Here is a 17,654-nt window from a genome sequence, read left to right as displayed (position 1 = left end):
TGCAAATCATTGTATTTAACAAATCATTCAACTATCTCCAGCTATTCTAGTTGCTGCTTGTCTGTCTTTCATGTTTTGCTCTGTTTTTCATTTGCTGCCAAGAATTTGCTTTACCTGGGCTGGAAAATACTGCTCAGTTCAGTCAGCTTAACTCTATCAACAGGAATCTTACAGTAAAATGAAGCTTTTAGGCTGGCAGACTCTCCATTAGAGAACCTCCAGCCAAAGGCCTTGGCAGCCACAATGTGGGTCTTCTTTGAAAACTCATGTCACTGTCTTCCTAACACTTTGCTGTTCTGGCCTCGGATCTAGCCACTTTCCACAGTCCCTCTCTGGTCATCTATGAGACACTCATCAAGCTGCTGCTTTATTTGGTGTGATGCTATGGAAAGCCATTAGGAATAGCATAAGGAAAAAGGAAAGGAAGCAAACTTTACCGTCAAGGAAAGAGATTTTTTTTTCCCTCTTTCTAAAGAGAGTAATTTTAACTAACTTTGGGTGTTATGATGTGAGGAATGTTTGGCTTGAAGTACTGAAGCTTTTACATGAAGAACACTTCAGGCACTGCTAAAAGAGCAAACAGCCTCATCCAGACAGTCTGGTATCAGAGCAGAGGGGCTCAGAACAACCACCACCCTTTGACTGCCTTGATAGCATTATTGCATTGCTCTTTGTATTAAGGTCTGGAGTGGTTGCAGCATTAACCTTATATAAGGAACAAGTGAATCTTCCAGAATTTGCAAAGGATTTGTAAAATATCTCAATATACCTTCTCCAAACTTTAAGAAATTTTTAGGTGCCCCTGAGCTGGTGAGGGCGCCCTGGGCAGCACTGTGCAATTCCTGTCAGCCCTCAGCTCCCCATGGAATCTCTATGGGACTACATTCAGTGGCACTACTGAATCTTCAGCTCGAGCAACTACAGACTTTTATGGGTTAGAGCAAGGGCTTCAAGTACATCTCAGTACAGCATCTGATGCACAGGTGGCTGAGTTTAGTTAGGGTTTTTATGAAAAACAAATGAGTTAACCAGTTCCAATTTCCACTGACATTCTCTGTGGAAGCTTCAGGTGCTGTGCAGGTATTGAAAGAGACCACATTCAACCTCTATGCTGCAGTGTTACAATGTTCGGTGGCTCAGAAGCATAGCTGGGAGCAGGTCAGTCCTGTTGTGAGCATCCCTTGGGAGCAGAGCACGTCACTGCAAGGCAGGGTTTGTCTTTTTAGTGAGGGTAACATTGCAGTGCATCACAGCTGGATGAGTAATGTGCTGTGCATGGGCTGAGCATCTGACCAGATCAGCAGGTATTATGAAAATGTTGTATGCTGGTACTATGGCGTGTAATGATATCAAGTGTACTTATGTTGGGCTGGCAAGGATCAAGGTTATCTGTTGGAGAGTGCAAATTACTAGTAATTAATTATTATTTATATTTCTCTACCACTTACAGGCGCCAGTGAAGATGAAGGCAAATTAAATTCAGTAGAAGCATAGATGGGAGAGGTATGTATGGAAAGCTGCTCTGAAGATGCACAAGGGATGCATGTGGGGCTCACATGAAGTGATCTGCCCAGGGCAGTGCAGCAGCTGAGCACAAGAGCTATCCCCAGTGCTTCTGACTTGTAATGTAAAGTAATGAAAAAAGCTGATCTCCCTGGATTTTCATGCTTCAGTGCAATGAAACAGGTGGTTGAGTTTTCAGGTATTCAGAACGCTTACAGTGTTCATCACCTGCCATGGGAGACAGGCATGCTGCAAAGGCAGAGATGAGGTCTCGTTACTTCCCAAGGAGATGTAAGGACCCCGTAAGGACGGGGACATTCTCACTGCACCCCCGGCTTAGAAATGACGGTGCGATTCTCAGTGGTGCTGCTGAATTAAGGCTATCGGCAGTGGGTGGTGCTGAGAAGCAGCGCAGACAGCACAGCTCTGGAAGCCGGCCAGTCTGGTTCAGGTCAGAACCCCAGACCTGCACAGCAGGATCCGGGCAGGCACACAGCTTCTCTCTCCCTATCACCACTTTTAAGCACTTTATCACGTCCCAGCTCACCGCACTTCAGTGCAGGCTGACATCATCAGGTGCCAACTCAAACAAGAACACCGGGTTTTTTTGTGTGTTTGGTTTCTGTTTTTGTTTTTTTTCAAAGCGCAGCCCCGTGACCACTTTTATTTATTTGTTCCCCAGATGCTTTGAATTCTTTTAAAAAAGCCTTTTTTTTTTTTCCTTACTGATTTAGGGTTTGATATTAAAACACTCGTTTGGGAGCCTGGCAGCATCAGCACGGAGCGCAGCCGGGGCGGGGCGGGGCGGGCCGAGCACAGCCGATCCGATCCGCCTCCCCTCGCTTCTCCCCTCCTCCGAGCCGCTCGGCTCGGCTCCGCTCGGCGCAGCGGGGAGGCTGCAAAGTTGAGAGCGGCTGTCGGGAAGTTCCGTAGCATGGCGGAGCGGCCCGGGCTGAGGCGGCGCGGAGGGGCGGAGGGCGAACGGCCGCTCTGAGCCAAGCCGTCGGGGAAGCGGCCGCCGGCATGGCCCGCTGGATCCCCACCAAGCGGGAGAAGTACGGGGTCGGTGAGTGCCAGCCCGGACCCCCGCCCCGTTCCCCTCCCGTGTCGCGGCTCCCGCGCGGCGCTTTGCTCCCCCCGCCCGCCGCAGCCCCTCTCTCTTTTCTCCTCCTTTGGATGCTTATTTCAGCCTCTCCTCTTTCAAGTTGCGGGTTTGCAGTCTTTGGACCCGCGCGAATAGAGGCAGCGGTGCGCCTTCGGCTGCAGCCCGGGGAGCTGCGCACAGCGCTGACCTTTGTGATTGAGGCTCTGCAGCGCTGTAACAGCGGCAGACGACGAACGGAGCAGCGCTCCCCGAAAGGAGATGCGCGTGGAAGCTGCGATGACAGGTTAAGAAGGTTGTAAGTCAGGATCGGAAACATCCCTACTGGGATGACACCTTGTGCCTGCTGCCCTGCCCTCCTCATGGGGTTCACAGGGGATGTCTGAATGCTGCCTCCGTTTTCCTTAGGAGGAAGCAAACCCGCAGACAAGTTCCCGTTTTCATGAGAGCGTGACAAATAGAAAACCACACAATTTTGAGCTCGATTGCAAGCTTTGGGCGCGGAACAGAAGGCAGGAAACCACTAATGACAGAAACAATTCCTTATAGTCGATTTTAGCTCTTATAGATCTTTTAACAAAGGGTGATCGTTTGTGCCCGGTGCATTCCACAACTGATGCAAGGAGCGTTTTTGATTGCAAGCATGCAGAAGGGTCGATTCCCTCAGATCCTATGAGGTTGGTTGTTCAGTCTGTGAGCTGAAGAGGGAGGAACCCCGTCCTGCACGTTTGCACATTGAGCTTGAAGTGAATTATTTCCAGGTGGCTCTGCAAGGACTGCGGGTTCAGTTTGGCTAAATAAGTTCAGAGGAACTGCATGCAGCGCAATCTTATCGAGGTATCAGTGAGGGTGTGGAATATCCTACAGCCTGAACTTTGTTTCTTTCTGGGTAGGGAACAGCCTGTTTGTATGTGGGAGAGCACGTGTATGACTTGGTGAGATTACTCTGGACGTCAGGGTTGAAAAATATTGGTGTTATAATCAAGCACATATAGAATTGTAATCCGAATGGCTGAGCGAGATGTGTTTTATTTGTGTTGTTTTTGTTGTTGTTTTTAAAACATACCTTTCTGAGGCTCTTCTACCTGAAGAATGGCCTTGGGCAGGAGGATGAATCAGAGGCACTCCTCTCGTCAACATTTCTTCTTGCTTCCAGGGTGATTTTTTTGTGTTGTTGGTCTGAGCCAACTGCTGATTATGAAAGCTCCTCTCCGCAAAGGGCATTGGCTGGTGAGTAAGCAGGGTGGAGAACAAACTACCTCTTCCCTTATGTTACCAGCCATAAGATGTGCTGGTAGAAGTTCTCCATGTAGGTCTGTGTGTTTGCCAGCTGATCCTTATGTCCCTGAATGCGTTCATGGGCCCAACTGATGTGGAGTCCATTGCCTTTATTTCATAACACAGCCGATAGGGTTAACCCACAGGCAGCAAGCAGAATTATTTATGCAGCGACAAACTTTGTCAGGCAGTGTTTGATACGTGGTGTTAATGAATCTTAATTCTGTCAATTTGGTATTCTCAGACTTGTCACTTTCCCTTCTACGGTTGTGCCCTGTGCTGTGCTGAAGCGTTGCACCCAGATGCCAATCCTCTTTGCTTCTGTGCTTAATTTGACTGTCAGAAATAACAGTAGGGTCTGCTCATCATAGATAGGTTAGGGGTGTATATGGCTGTTTTGTAGGGCCTTTAAGGAGGCTGTGATGCCCCATCCCTGCAGGCATTCAAGGCCAGGCTGGATGTGGCTCTGGGCAGCCTGCTCTGGTGGTTGGTGACCCTGCACACAGCAGGGGGTTGGAACCAGATGAGCACTGTGGTCCTTTTCAACCCAGGCCATTCTGTGATTCTGTGATCCCATGAGATGGAAAAGGTCCACTTCTGTCTGGAAAACATAGGGGGCTTTAAGCGTTTTCTCTTGATACCTCAGTTTCAAGAGGCTGATGTGGATTGAAAGGAAACTCTGAGCTTCTCGTGTGGGTAAGAACTTCCATTCGCTGCTAGGGGGAAGGGTTGGTGGCTGTAAAGTATGAATACAGAAGGTTCACTGATTTTAGAAACAACAGACACATACTGTGATTGTTACCAAGCTGTGCTTTGGAAACTAATACAGAAAAACACAACCCTGTAAATCATACCAAAACACAAAGAAATTCCAAGAAGTTAACGTGTGATTCAGTGCCATGTGCCTAATGTTTGCAGTTCAGAATAGTTGATCTGATCATCTGCATCAGTCTACAGATCTGTTACTTGTGGGTTCAGATGGGTTTGCTGCCCTCCAGGAGTTTTGTTCTCAGTTGGTTAAGCCCAGAGACTGCCTTTAGCACCATTGATACAGATGGTGTATGGACTGAGTTTGAAACTGCAGGCAGCAGAGAGGTTGGAAAACATCAAAATTGGAAATTGCAGCATCCTAAGGGAAACGTACATGAGATGCAAATGACTCACAGCTCCTCACTCCCAATGGATTTTCAACCCAATAACAGATCTGGGTTTGGGAGCTTCAGCTTTGTAAAGGGATGAAGATGCTGCTGAGGGTCTGATGGGCAGCATTATGCCTCTTGAAGCAGTGGGATTTCTGGGGTTTCATTAAGCTTCCTTGCAGTGTCCTTCACCTCTGGTTTGGGAAGGAAAGATGCTGAAGTTGGATGGTCTGCTCCAAATGGAATGAAATAGCCTGTTTGTGGAGTGGGGCTTCTTTAGAACAGTTGTCATTGCAGGGTGCCTTTCGTGCCAACTTCTTGTGTTGCAGGAAAGGATATTGGAATGACGCCCCAGTTTTCAGCTTCAGTTTTCTGCTTGTTTTAAAATCATTAACTTAGGGAATCCACAACGTAATTGTTTTTTCCTGCTGGCTGTAACACGGGATTGCATGAACTTCAGCTTAAGTATTGCACTTCAGTTCTAAAAGCAATTCTTTCTTTAGTTATCATCTGCTCTTAACATGAAAGTGTTCTTTGAGGACTGGAAAAAAAAATGTACTAATGGCTTCAGCACCAAATATGAGAGAGTTTGGAGTCTGTGGAATCATTAACTATTCTATTCTGGTATAAATCCAGGCTGCTATCAGAAAAAGCCACTGCACCCCTTTTTCTGATTCCTACCTTGTGCAATAACAGTGTGAAGAAAAGGAGCAGTGCTGGCGTAAGCCAGTGCAGGGAACTGAGGCAGTTCAAAACCAGTTGAGAAAGAAAAAGTGCTGAGTTTCTAGCCAGAACAGTTTCCAGATGACTGTAACAATGCATCAGGTATGTATGCTTTCCATGTCACCTGTGTGAACAAACAGGATGAGAAGTGCTGTGTACGGTTCTGTGGTTGGTTTGGGTAGGTGTCTGTTCTTCAGATGGTCTTCCAGAGTGAGAAACCAGCTGGAGTTTGGTGGTGGCTTGCACTTGCATGCAGTGCTGTGGCTGTCTATTGAAATGTGTATGCACTCTGGTTTTGCAATAGGAGCTGCTCTGTAGAGCTCGCATGCTGGGGCTGGGGGAGGACTGGGCAGGTTATCACATCTGATCCTCTGCAGCTGGAGGCTCTCATGGAGCGTTCACTCCACATGCCACCAAATGGTTCGAGCCAGCAGCAAATATAGAGCTTGCAGCAGAAGTCTGAAAGCCACAATGTGTGTTGTTCTGCCTACAAAGGGCCGGAGAAACCAAAAGCATTATTTGCTGCCTGTGGTCTTCTCAAACTGTTAAATGTGTAACTGAATATATTATTATGAGCCTGCAAAAACTTCACTGGTCAGTGAGGTGTATCAATGAATTCAGTGTATTTTTGTAATCTTTAGACTCTTAGCTAAATCATAATGTTTTATTTAGAAAACGTTGGGTTGGAGGGGAGCTGATGGAACAAAGCAGTTCTGCAGCTCTGCAGAAAGTATTTGGGCTCGTCTGGTGCATTTTAGAGGCAAGAAAAAGACTGGTGAACATTGGAGCAGCTTTATTTCCCAAGCTTTCTCTGCCTCTTCACATCCCATTCCAGGGGTTTCTGTGTTGCATTTCAATTCTGCACTCATGGGTGGCTCTTTGAGAGAGGATGGCTTGTTTTGACCCAGTTCCAAAGGAAGCCATAGTTTGCTATGGCTGAAATACCCTAGCCATGTTACCAATAGAAACTACCTGTTACAGGCACAAATAGCAGCCTTTCATCTGCAATCTATCATCTTTTATTTAGGGGGGGGCATCAAATAGATTTTTTGGGTAAACTGACAGGTAATTACCCCTAGTAGTTATCGGTGACCTTTTAAACTCATTGTATTTCTCCCTGCTGCAAGGAGCAGCACATAGGACTGCTCTTGCTGCAAAAAAGTATTTACTCTGTTGAAATACCATGTGGTGGTTGAGTTACAATCAGCTGCGTCATGTCTTAGGAATGGCAGTAATTTTTCAAATGTAAACCAGTGCCTGCCAGCTACAGTTGTGATTTATGTGAGCAGAAACGCAGAGGATCAGGGAGGAAGAGAGAGTGGTGCAGAAGATTTTCTTACTAATGGTTTGATTTGTGATCACTTCTGATGCATTTGGCCATCCGGTATTGGCTTCGTGTTCAAACTTCATATATCTTCCACAAAGTAGTCTTGAAATACAGCCTGTGATCACAGGAGTTGCACTGCTGATTGTGGTACTTCACGTCAAATTAGAGCAGATGTCATATTTGTTTCAACTTGCTGCTTGCTGCCCTATCTGCAGACTGCTGCTGAGTTTTAGGTACGCTCTGTGGTGTCCCACAGAGAGAAGGGCTCCAGGAAGATGCACGTAGAAATAGCCCAGATGAAGGAAAACTCTGTTACCTTTTGCAGGAAAGTGTGCTTAAGGATCTGAAAGTAGAAATTCAGAACTGCTTCACATCAGCTGCATGTGAGATGTTGCTTTCGAAGGGAGAAAGAAGAGGAACAAAACATTTAAATTATTGCAAACCCCTGCATGAGTATCATTCTTCAGTTGAAGGCTTATTTTGTTGTAGGCTAATCAGTTAGCAGTAAACTCAAGCAGAGTTGAAGGGCTGCTCATTGCCACGAGGACGCTGTCATCCTCTTCTGTTTCATTCAGCCTCATTCAGCAAAGCACACTGCACTATTTGCTAACAAGCAGATTTGCAGCGATTTTAACAACTTTTCTTACGAGCTCTCAGGCTCAGCATTCTCACGCTGTCCTTCCTGATTTCTGCACTGTGTAGCGACAGCCTTCCAGTGGCTTTCACTCAACAAAAAATAAACTTGTGTGCTTTGAGATTTGTTTGTACGGGCATTCTTCTCCTCTGCATGGCTCTGAAAGGAACTTCCTCTCTGCTCAGTCAGTAAAAGAGGAGACTACATGCACATCCAGTGCATGGGAAGTCTTTATATAGAAGATTCTGGGAGAGCCTTGAGCTCTCTCCTGAGATTTGTTTTTCATGTTGGCATATTTTTAAGTTTTGCTCCAGCTTGGTAGAAATTCTGAGTTACCCCAACAGAACAGCTCAGCTACGTGTAGAAGAATGGATGCTTTTAATTTAGTTTCTCAATTTAGCTGCTGTGTGTGAAGTTTATTTGGTGTGTGAGTTGACTGTATGGCTTCTTGCTCCCAGGGTCCTTCCTCTTTTTTGTTAATCCATGTTAGCCTGAATCTGTCTTCTCTTGCTTTCAGTGATTACTGTTTCCTATGTGAAACTAATCGTGTGGACTTCAAAGGCACTGCTGACAAGAACAAGACTTATAACCGTTCCTTGCCTTGTTCTTACTTTGAAAAGTAGGTGTGATATTTCTGCAAGCATCTTGTGACTTTGGGGTGCTTCAGTTCTTTGATATCCAGCCTAAAATGTGACTGCAAGCCTTGAGCTTAACAATGAACAAACCTCCAGATCTGCTCTTGTGAGGCATCCCAAACGGCCACTTGCCTTCAGGGGCTTTTGCTGAGCCGTCTCCTATTAATTAGGTGCAAGCCTAATTATTCAGAGGTGTCAGCAGGCTGTAGGTATCTGCATCCACTCGAGGTGACTGTGTGAGTGGTTCTGTATTTCACACTGGTCTCTTGCATATTCTTGCAGGTCTTTCGCTATGGGACTGTATTTGCTGGCACAAATGCAGTTAGGAACTAAGGCAATTAAAAAAAGAAAAGTTAAGACAAATTCATAAATTGGAAAAGCTTCAACCAAGAGCTTATAAATCAGGAAGGAATAGAGGGAAAATAATCTTCCTGTGTCATTAGAAAGCTAAAAGATGCGCAGCACAAGTTTGCCGAAGTTCCTTTAATTTAAATCAGCTTTTCTATTGCCAATTAACTCGTACTTAACTTGACTGATAGGACAGTTTGAGGTTGGTGCTTTTTGGGAAGGATCCTGTATGAGCTGCCATGGTTAGATGCAAACGTGGCCAGGTGTAAATGCACCTCAGTCTGAAGACATAAATGCATTTATCCCCTCACTACCACATGAGAGCTGTGCTTTCATATGCACTGCATCTCATTTATTGAGAATACCTAATATAATGTAATTAATTTTGGTCCATTTATCAAGAAAACTGTGCTAATAGAACTGCAAAACATAAATAGGAATTGCTGGACAGCTTGCTAGGCAGACAGTTCAAAGACACAAGAAGTTGAGTGCTCGTTGGGTCAGTTGCAAATACAGTTTTTCAGCCTAAATGATAATGAATGTCTTTTTGGTACAGACTGTACCTCCTAGAAGGATCTCCCAGGAGTGGAGGACAGAATGCTGTTTGAAGGATGACTTGTTCTGGCAGCCTCTGGAACCTCTTGGAAAGGTGTCTGGCACGTTGTCAGGATGGATGTAAAACAAGTTGTGATTGTTCCATGGAGAGTCTTCAGCCACTTCTTACACTCAAATTTTTGGAGGTGTTGCTACAATAAAAATGGACGTTGGTTTGGAAAGTGCTGAATCTGGCCAAAATGTTCACAGAGACCCAGTAGGAATAGTGATAATTCCATGCTCTTGGGAAGCTTGGAACCTTAATCCTCCTCAGTGATAAAACAGTTCAGCTTCAGCTATGTAGTTCTAATATGGTTTCAGAATGTCATGAATAGTGGCCAGTTTGGTTGGAAAGAGTGTTTTTTGTTTGTTTGCTCTTCATACCAGTAATTAGCTCGCATTAAGAATAGGTGAGAGAAGGAATTAGCCCTTATTCTTGCAGCACTTAAATTGCGCTGACAGTGTAATGGGACCTTCAGGCTGCATAGAGATGCAGCTTAATGTGCAGGAATAAAATAACATTAGAAAATGAACGGAAGGCTGCTGTACCTGATTCCAAACTGTTTATCTCCTTGCAACTTGTGCTGTGTAGTTATGGTCTGTTTTCCCTTTGCTTGTTACCTGAGACACGTGGCGAGGTGAAAATGCTTGGGGTGGAAGGTCTCTGGCAATGAGGAGCTGTGTATCTCACTGTGCCACCTCAGTTCCCTGCGTGGGCTCTGGGTCGTTCTGCAGATGTGAATCAGTGAGACCACAGGCATCCATGAGTGGAATGGGAAATGCTGAAGGTACAGAGGCCAACTGAAATCCCTATGGGTATCCCTATTAGAAACGCTTCTTGTGTTAGCTCTGCCAGCATGACTTAGCTCAGGGGAGGTTGCACAGAGGTGCTGTCTGCTGGCAGCAGAGAGGCTTTTGGCAGCATCTCCTCTTTCTTGAAATAGAGAGGGCCAAGCCGTGCTATGAATTCATCTCATGCAAATTGTGGCAGAGCTCGTCTGTCTCTTTCTGAGCTCATGGATGGGAAGGGGAAATTATCAGCAGCCTGGGAACACTCATACACAAATCTGTGTCTGTCTTCCTGGTGAGCTGGGTTTGCAGCTGGTGGAACGGAATCCTTTACCTTTATTCTCCCTGTGGGTCTCTCAGCTTGAGTTCAGAGTCACTGTGTGGAGGTGTGATGCCAGCAAGATGCAATCCTGAAGTTTTAACTCAGGTGAACTTTATGGTGAGGATGAGCCTGTAGGCACACTTGGACTCCGTGCTCAAGTGTTTTACTCATTAGTCCTCCTCTCATCTCTGTCCTCACTCCCTCTGGAAGTTATGCATACAGTGAAAACTCATTAGATAGCAACGCTGCATTCTGTACAGTAGTATTTCCAAGTTCTCTTTTTCTTTCCTTTGATGTTTTGCCCAGTAAGATCTAGGACAGTAATTTAAAGCCGGTGGCAAATTCACTTAATTCTTTTGAAAGTGCCTCACGCTTTCAAGTTGGGAATTAGCTGAGTGGTCCCATTTATCAAGGGATGGCTTTGGTGTTGGGATTTTGTTTCTGTTTCTACACATCTGCTTGAAAAGTTTGTTTCAGAGTTACTCTAATTTCTGTGTCTGAATGGAAGTTGCGAAGTTGAAGGATTCTGGTTATATGGAACTCTTGTGATACCTTTGTAAACCAGACTCTGGTGCAGTTCAAGCCAGTGGCAAAACTCCTGATTTCTGTGGTCCCCTAAGAGATGAAGCAAGGTTATAATGATTGCTCGAAAGGACAAGGCTATGATTTGATACGTTTTGAGGATCTTTCAGGCCAGGTCCTGTGGCTCAAAGAAGTGCAATAAACCTGCAGGGCTCAGAAGATGTGACCTTGGAGAAATACTGAGCACCCTTTGACACTAAGATCTATAGGGCACCTGTCCTTTGGTGTCTGGTTCCTGAACCAGATGAAAAGCAGCAGTCCTGTCTTGCGTCCTGCATCTTGGGAAGGTCGCTGCCATGAAAGCAATTGAATGTGTATCTTGGTTAAAAAAAAAAAAAAAAAAAAAAAAAACTAATAATTAACACACCAGGTAGATGTGTTCTGTGAAGTGAGAGCTGATGGAAGGTGCAGCTTTGATAGCTCTGGGATCTGAGATTTCTCTGTAGTGCAGCAGTAATTACAACATTGGCAGCTGTTGTTGCACCTTTCAGAACTGAGTACCACTCAGATTACAATGGCATCTTGGTGTCATTGGCTTCTTTTCTCCCTTGTTAACTGAAGGATAGCTGGCTTGATGAATGAGCAAAGAACTTCTGGCAGCTGGATTTTGAACCACAAAGTCATGGAACACCTTCCAGACCCAACAAACTGCGTGGTCATCTTTATGCACTTGGGTGTGAGTAGGTTGGCTGCTCCTGCATGCACTCGTTCCAATGGACGCAGACGTGCTGTTGCAGTGTTATATCTGCACACACTGATCTAGCATGTCATAATGCTTTAACCAATGCTTTGTAGTCTCTCTCCTAGCCACTGATAGAAAAGTAAGCCCAGAAAAGTCACTGTTCATCTGAAAACTGACTCTGAAGTCTTTTCAGTGTAGCTGGGGGTATCAGTGTGGTTCGGGTCACAGAAGCAGCTGTAGTGGGCAGAACAGCTTATGCTGAGATGACATTATTGCTTGGTATCCAAATAAGCATTATGTTCTGGATTTATATCTCTGTCCTTGATTGCAGTATAGATGTACCACAAGAACAGAATCTTCTTTATTTTCAGGCAGCTACTGTGGTATAAACAATTTACTATAAATAATTGAAGAGAAGATGAGTAACGGTAATTCTGTAGACATAAAAAGATGGAGCTTATTTCTTTTTTCTTTATATTTGTATGTCCTTTGTTTCAGCGGTTCTGAGTTATCTCAGTTTGTCTGATCTGAAGCTACTGAGGAGCTCTAATTAAAATCCATGGGCTAATTTGTCTTTGGATCTGCCACTTGCTGCGGAGTATTGTTGTGGTATGGAGTGTGGTTTTAGTCAGTGAGGTTGAAAGCCATAAGAGGCCATTAGATAATCCTGCTGGAACGCTGGTGTAATGCTTGCGAAGCCATTCCTATTCCCTTGGGCTGAGGTTGTTAAGTTGGGTTTCTGCAAAGCAGACTTTTAAGAGATTAAACCATTGATCCTGGCATATGATCCCCAGTCTGTGGTGGGGAGAGAAAGGAATATCCTAATGTTGATGATGGCGTGACTGAAAGAGGAAATCTTTCCCAGTCCCAATCTGGCAGTGAGGCTATTTGTGCAGGGCAGACTCTGCTAAGCCTTAGATTGTTAGTCTTAGCATGCTTTTTATCTACTGTGCATCTAGAAAGGCATTTTTCTGAGCTTGGCAGGTGAGCAGCTACCATCTTTTTTTGGATTTGGTTTTTGACAGTCATAGGATGGAATTCTGAGTGTCAGAAGCACATTGAGGACCGTGTGAATCCTCTTGCTATCGTAACAGTTCTCAAAAGAAAGGAAATAATAGAGAAACAAACAGTAACAGAATTCAGCTTGGGTCATGCCATGTTCTCCTGTGCTATCTATCTTGTCTAATTTTTCAGCTGATTTTTAGTGCTCGTTTTTAAGCTAACTCAGAATGATTTTATGAATGAGTGAAAATCCTTCCAAATGTGTGCACGTGTGCGAGGTCAACCCTGGAGCAATAAGTGTGCAGCGTGTTGAGAGCCCACCTCTGGCTCATGAGATGGTTTACTCTGGAGCCGAATGGTGGCTGATAAGGAAAGCATTCCTATCCAATAATGCCATTGTTGTGAGTTGTTTGCATCCAAAGTGCTAAGCATTCACTCAGAACTTTGTGGAATCAACGCTGAGGGTCAACATCAGCCAGTTCAGGAGTAGTCATTTTTTGCATAACAATATGTGTGTTTCCCAGTGTTGAACCACATCCTCTTATTTTTATTTTTTCAAACTACATATAAATCTTAATTATGCTGTTTTCAATTCTTCAGACACAAATTCCTGGGCAGTTACAAGAAGGTTTTTGCTCCGACATCAAAAAGCCTTTGTTCCCAATAAGAATTAATTCCTTGGACAGTTCCTTGGTTTTAAATAAAACCACTGTTTTTTTGGATACATCTTGGCAACAGACAGCATACCAGGCTTCTCCAAATGGGGCTGTCCAGCCTTAATGCTGCTGCTTAACACGGGGTTGGTGCAGCATAAAAGCACATACTTCTATTTCCATACAGTAGTTTTTGACTCCTCTGTTGAAAGATGTAATGAGATGAAGTCTGGTTATTGCTCCAGCACTGAATGCGAGTCTTTGTTCAGAGGAAGCAAGGCACAGCCCTCTGCTATCAGATAGTGGTGAGGGCAGGCTTCAGAGAAGTGGCATTTGGAAGCTGTTATCGTGTCTTTGTAATGGGTGGAGGGATGGTTATTTTGAGCCAAGTGAGAGATAACAGATCTTGCAGTGTTTTCCAGGCCAATAATCCACATTTCCAGTGCGTTAAAGCAAGTTACTCTACTTCGAATTGTACACAAAATGCTATGCTGCAGTTTCTGCCTCCTTCATTTTAGTTTCAGATGCTATAGCTAAGCTTCCCCTTTAGAGGAGTCCTGCAAATGAGTTATGGTTTTAAGATTAAAAAGGGTCAAGGAACTAATAGTTGGTTTTCATCTTTAATTGCTATCTTCAGATTAATTGCATGTGCTGTTCAGGTTTTTTTTTTTCTTGGCTTCTTTGCACATAGAAGAGAACAACTGCTACCCATCCCTGGAGGTGTTCCAGACCAGCTTGGATGGAGCCCTGGGCAACCTGGGCCAGTAGCAGATCTGGAGGTTGGTCCCCCCTGTGGCAGGGGGTTGGAATTTGATGATCCTGGGGGTTCCTTCCAACCCAAAGCCATTCTGTGACTCTACCTGCCTGACGTGTTGATATCAATTACTCTCTTCAGGACATGGCTCTTCCAATGAGGGCAGGTGTGTCTGTAGCACTGGAATTGGCTGCATTGCCACCTTCCTCCAAATGGCTGTTGGTGTTAGGAGCTGAAGGGAGTGAGCCTGACGCTGTTTCACTGAAATATTTGCCAAAACTATCTGTATAATTGTGCTTTGCCTGGTTTTCCACCCCATGCATGACACTGAGGCTTCTTACTGTTCAGGAATGTGCTGTGATTAATGCAGTGCCTTCGTACGATTGGAGGAGTGACATAACCAAACCTGCTCTTCCCATCCTAACCCCACGCTGTGCTGGCCCGTATCAAACTCTGCCTTCAGAAACTCACTGCTGGCCTTCACATGGGGCCCTGGCAATGCTGGAAAGCCCCAGCTGCCTCCAGGGCTTCCTTTGCAGCCCTTGTTGGCAATGACTGCCGGGTGATGTTCCTGCACCGAGCAGCGTGTCCCAACATCCAGCCCTCCATCCCAGTTGCACAATGCTGGTGGAGCTCCTCCCGCTCTGTTTTTGGGATCTGCCTTCTGCCCTCAAGCATGAAAATTGCTTCTCCTTATCTCTCCCTGCATAACTCTGCCTGCTGTCACCGGCCATAAAGTTATCAGCTGCCCTCTTCAAACCAGCGCCAGGTTTTGCTGCTCTGCCCTTCCCTGCCAGTGCAGTGCAAAGGCTGGAGAAAATAATTCTTAAACTTGCTTTTTTGTTTAACAAACTCTAAACTTGCTTTTTTGTTTAACAAACTCCTTCACAAGAATGAAATAATGCCATACGTTGCCTGTAGTGATCATTAAAACCACCCAATATCTCTTACCTGGATCATGATTTCTTTCTCTGTCTCTTTCCTCAGAATAAATTTGTTGAGACTTCAATGCTGCTTTTCTTTCAGGGTAATAAAAGAACAATTACTGTTCTAAAGTGAATTTCAAAGGACAAAATCTCAGCAAGTTTAGCTTGAAGGGAAAAGATTTATGTTCAATATTCCTACAAATTCTGAGGCAGAAGTCCCTTACTTCTTCCCTTCTTGCTGCACCATCAGGTTTTTCTATACAGAATTTCTATTTTTTCATGCTATGACAATGTTTGTTATGTGCTGCTTCCTTTCTCTTTCAAGTCGAAAAGGGGTCAGATTAAATACACACGATGAAGAAGAGGCTAACTAGTTCAAATAGCTGCGGATGGACTGTTTCAGAGGGGTTGGCTTGAAGCAGCAGGAAGCATCAGTTGCAAACAGCAAAGCTCCCAGGGAAAATATGCCAGCAATTTGTCTTTTATAACCTTGCACATAACTGTTGGGTAGGAGTTCTTATGTACACTGGCCCTCTGTTCTTGTTTAATTCAATCTAGCAAAGCGAGATGCTACAAATCTTGCTTTTCTTTGATGTTCAGTGGTGAAAGCATGTTCATTTGGCTTATAAACGCTGTCTGTTGGGATGGGAAAGCTTTCATGGGAAGCAGGGGGAGAGAAGAAGCTGCAGTGGCTCTTTCTGCTGTGGCTGTTGTGTTATTTGAGGAGAAGGGAGCTGTGTTGCTTCTCCCTCTTCTTGTGCCCTTGGCTTTTGAATTAGCTGTCTGTGCTCTCCAAAGAAAGGCTGCTGTGATGCCCGCCCACCTTTCTGCTGGGCACTTGCTGCTGGTCAGACTGCTTTTGTCCAGAGCTGAGTGGCACTTTATGGAAAAATACAGACTTGCATTTATATAATGTCTGTTTGTCCCCAAAAAACCCAAGACATCTAGAAATCCCACGTGGGAATCCCTGTGTGTATAGGCATGTGTGCATTCCTAAAAAGCAGAGCACGGCCATGAAACCAGAATTCCAAACAGCATTTAAAGACAGAAAGCGAGGCAGCCTGGTTGTAACCACAGGAGGAAACTTCAGAGGACAGAATGCAATCAGCTGAGCTGGAAATTGGCTGAGGTGCTGTGGTTTAAATCTCCTAACTCTGCCAGTGCTGAAGCATTGTCAGTGTCTGTCCATAGGCTTTGATGCTTGAACCCTACCTGGGGAACAACACCTCCTGAGCACTGCAGCATCCCCAGCTAGGAAGCCTGAATGGTTTTGTTGATATACACCACTTCCTGCTGCACATGGCGGAGATTTGGAGCTCTCCCATCCAGCTTTGCTTTAGGGCTAGGAGTGATTTGGCAGGGTTACTGCAGCAGGAGGCAAAGCTGCAGGGAGTTTGGTCTCCTTCGGGTTGGGCGCTGCACTTTAAGCTGACCTCTGCAAATCCTTGCAGAATTATTTGCTGCATCTAGCAGAATGGTTTCTTTTTAACTGAGCTGCATTCAATGTTAACCAGTTCTTCTCTCCAATTAATTTGTGACCTCGGCATCTGTCACTACATGCTAGAGCTCAATGGAATACTCTGAACTCCTCCTGCGTATGTTTGTGTTTCACTTTGCCCTTCAACATTATACAAGTTTTTCTGCAAAAATATTGATGGAAGTTTCTACTTTCGGGCCTTTTCTGGGGCCTTTCGGTGTCTGAACTGAATATGCAGCTCAGCAGTCCGTTCTGATTATCTTGGCTCACAGCTCTGCTGTGGGGAGGGAGGGGAAACCTGGATGTTGGAGTAATTAATGGTGTAGGAGCAAAAGTCCAGTAACACACCCGTAGCCCTCTGGATGACTGTGTCGTAGATTGCACGTTGCACACGTGGATCTCTGCAGGCACTGGAGGGTATGGCCAGCATGACTTGGAGCCACCATGAGCACGCAGTGCCCTTGCAGTGTAGGAGCATCTGTGACCAGCGTTTATTTCAGATCCTGCAGGGGGTTCTCACAGCCTGCCAGCCTCTCCTGGATTATTTATAGCTACAGTATTTTAGAGAAAGTTACCGTCTGTGAGATAATTTCCGGCGTGGTGAACCACAGTCGTTTGTTTGTGCTGGATCCTGGCCAGGAAGCAATGCACCTCATCGTGACGGAGCCGAGAGGCGCTCGATGCGAGTCGCCTGACGTAGGAGCCCGAGTCCGTGTGTTTAATTTGCAGTGTTCTTCACGTGCTGAGCCTCTGAAGCCAGATGAATTTCTCCAAAGTCCCCTGAAAAAGTTTGTGCTGTTCTTGGGATAAAGCTTTCTAGAAGCAGTTAGAGGTGTAAATGCAGTACATTTGAGAAGGCTCTGTTGCTACGTGTAAGACGTGGATTTTATCGTCTGTTCTTACACACCACTGTTTGAATACATAAGATAATGTCGCTAAGGAGTGGTGTAATGTGACTTGATTTATCAATTCATTCAACAGCAGCAAAGCGCTTTCCTTGCTGCTTTATGCACCTTTTTACTTTTATTGGTTGGGAAGCAAATTCAGCTTCAGCTTTCTTGCCTTGTCAGGCCTTGAGGAAGCTCTGAGGTCAGCTCTGCTTTGCCAGGTGGAAGGAAAGTTCCAGGGACAAGGCAGTTCAGAGGCATGGGCTTCTGGACTTAATCCTCTTCATGCTGGAAATC

General features: G+C 45.2%; 1 protein-coding gene across 3 annotated transcripts in view; it reads left to right on the top strand.

Moving 5' to 3' along the window:
- The window catches only part of DOCK5 (dedicator of cytokinesis 5), a 99,667-nt gene that overhangs the window by 30,235 nt on the left and 51,778 nt on the right, over positions 1-17,654 (top strand). For 2 of the 3 annotated variants that reach the window (XM_048927996.1, XM_048927995.1), the window contains exon 1: positions 2,370-2,569. In XM_048927996.1, the coding sequence (XP_048783953.1) occupies positions 2,527-2,569 (43 nt within the window). In that variant the 5' untranslated portion in view covers positions 2,370-2,526. Of the gene's footprint in view, positions 1-1,450; positions 1,504-2,369; positions 2,570-17,654 lie in introns of those variants that run through there. The other variant, XM_048927997.1, reaches the window with a different exon arrangement.

This window comes from Lagopus muta, chromosome 27, assembly GCF_023343835.1.
Source record: "Lagopus muta isolate bLagMut1 chromosome 27, bLagMut1 primary, whole genome shotgun sequence".
Lineage (NCBI taxonomy): Eukaryota > Metazoa > Chordata > Aves > Galliformes > Phasianidae > Lagopus > Lagopus muta.
Note: the sequence above shows the minus strand (reverse complement) of the source record. Positions and strands in the feature narration are given on the sequence as shown.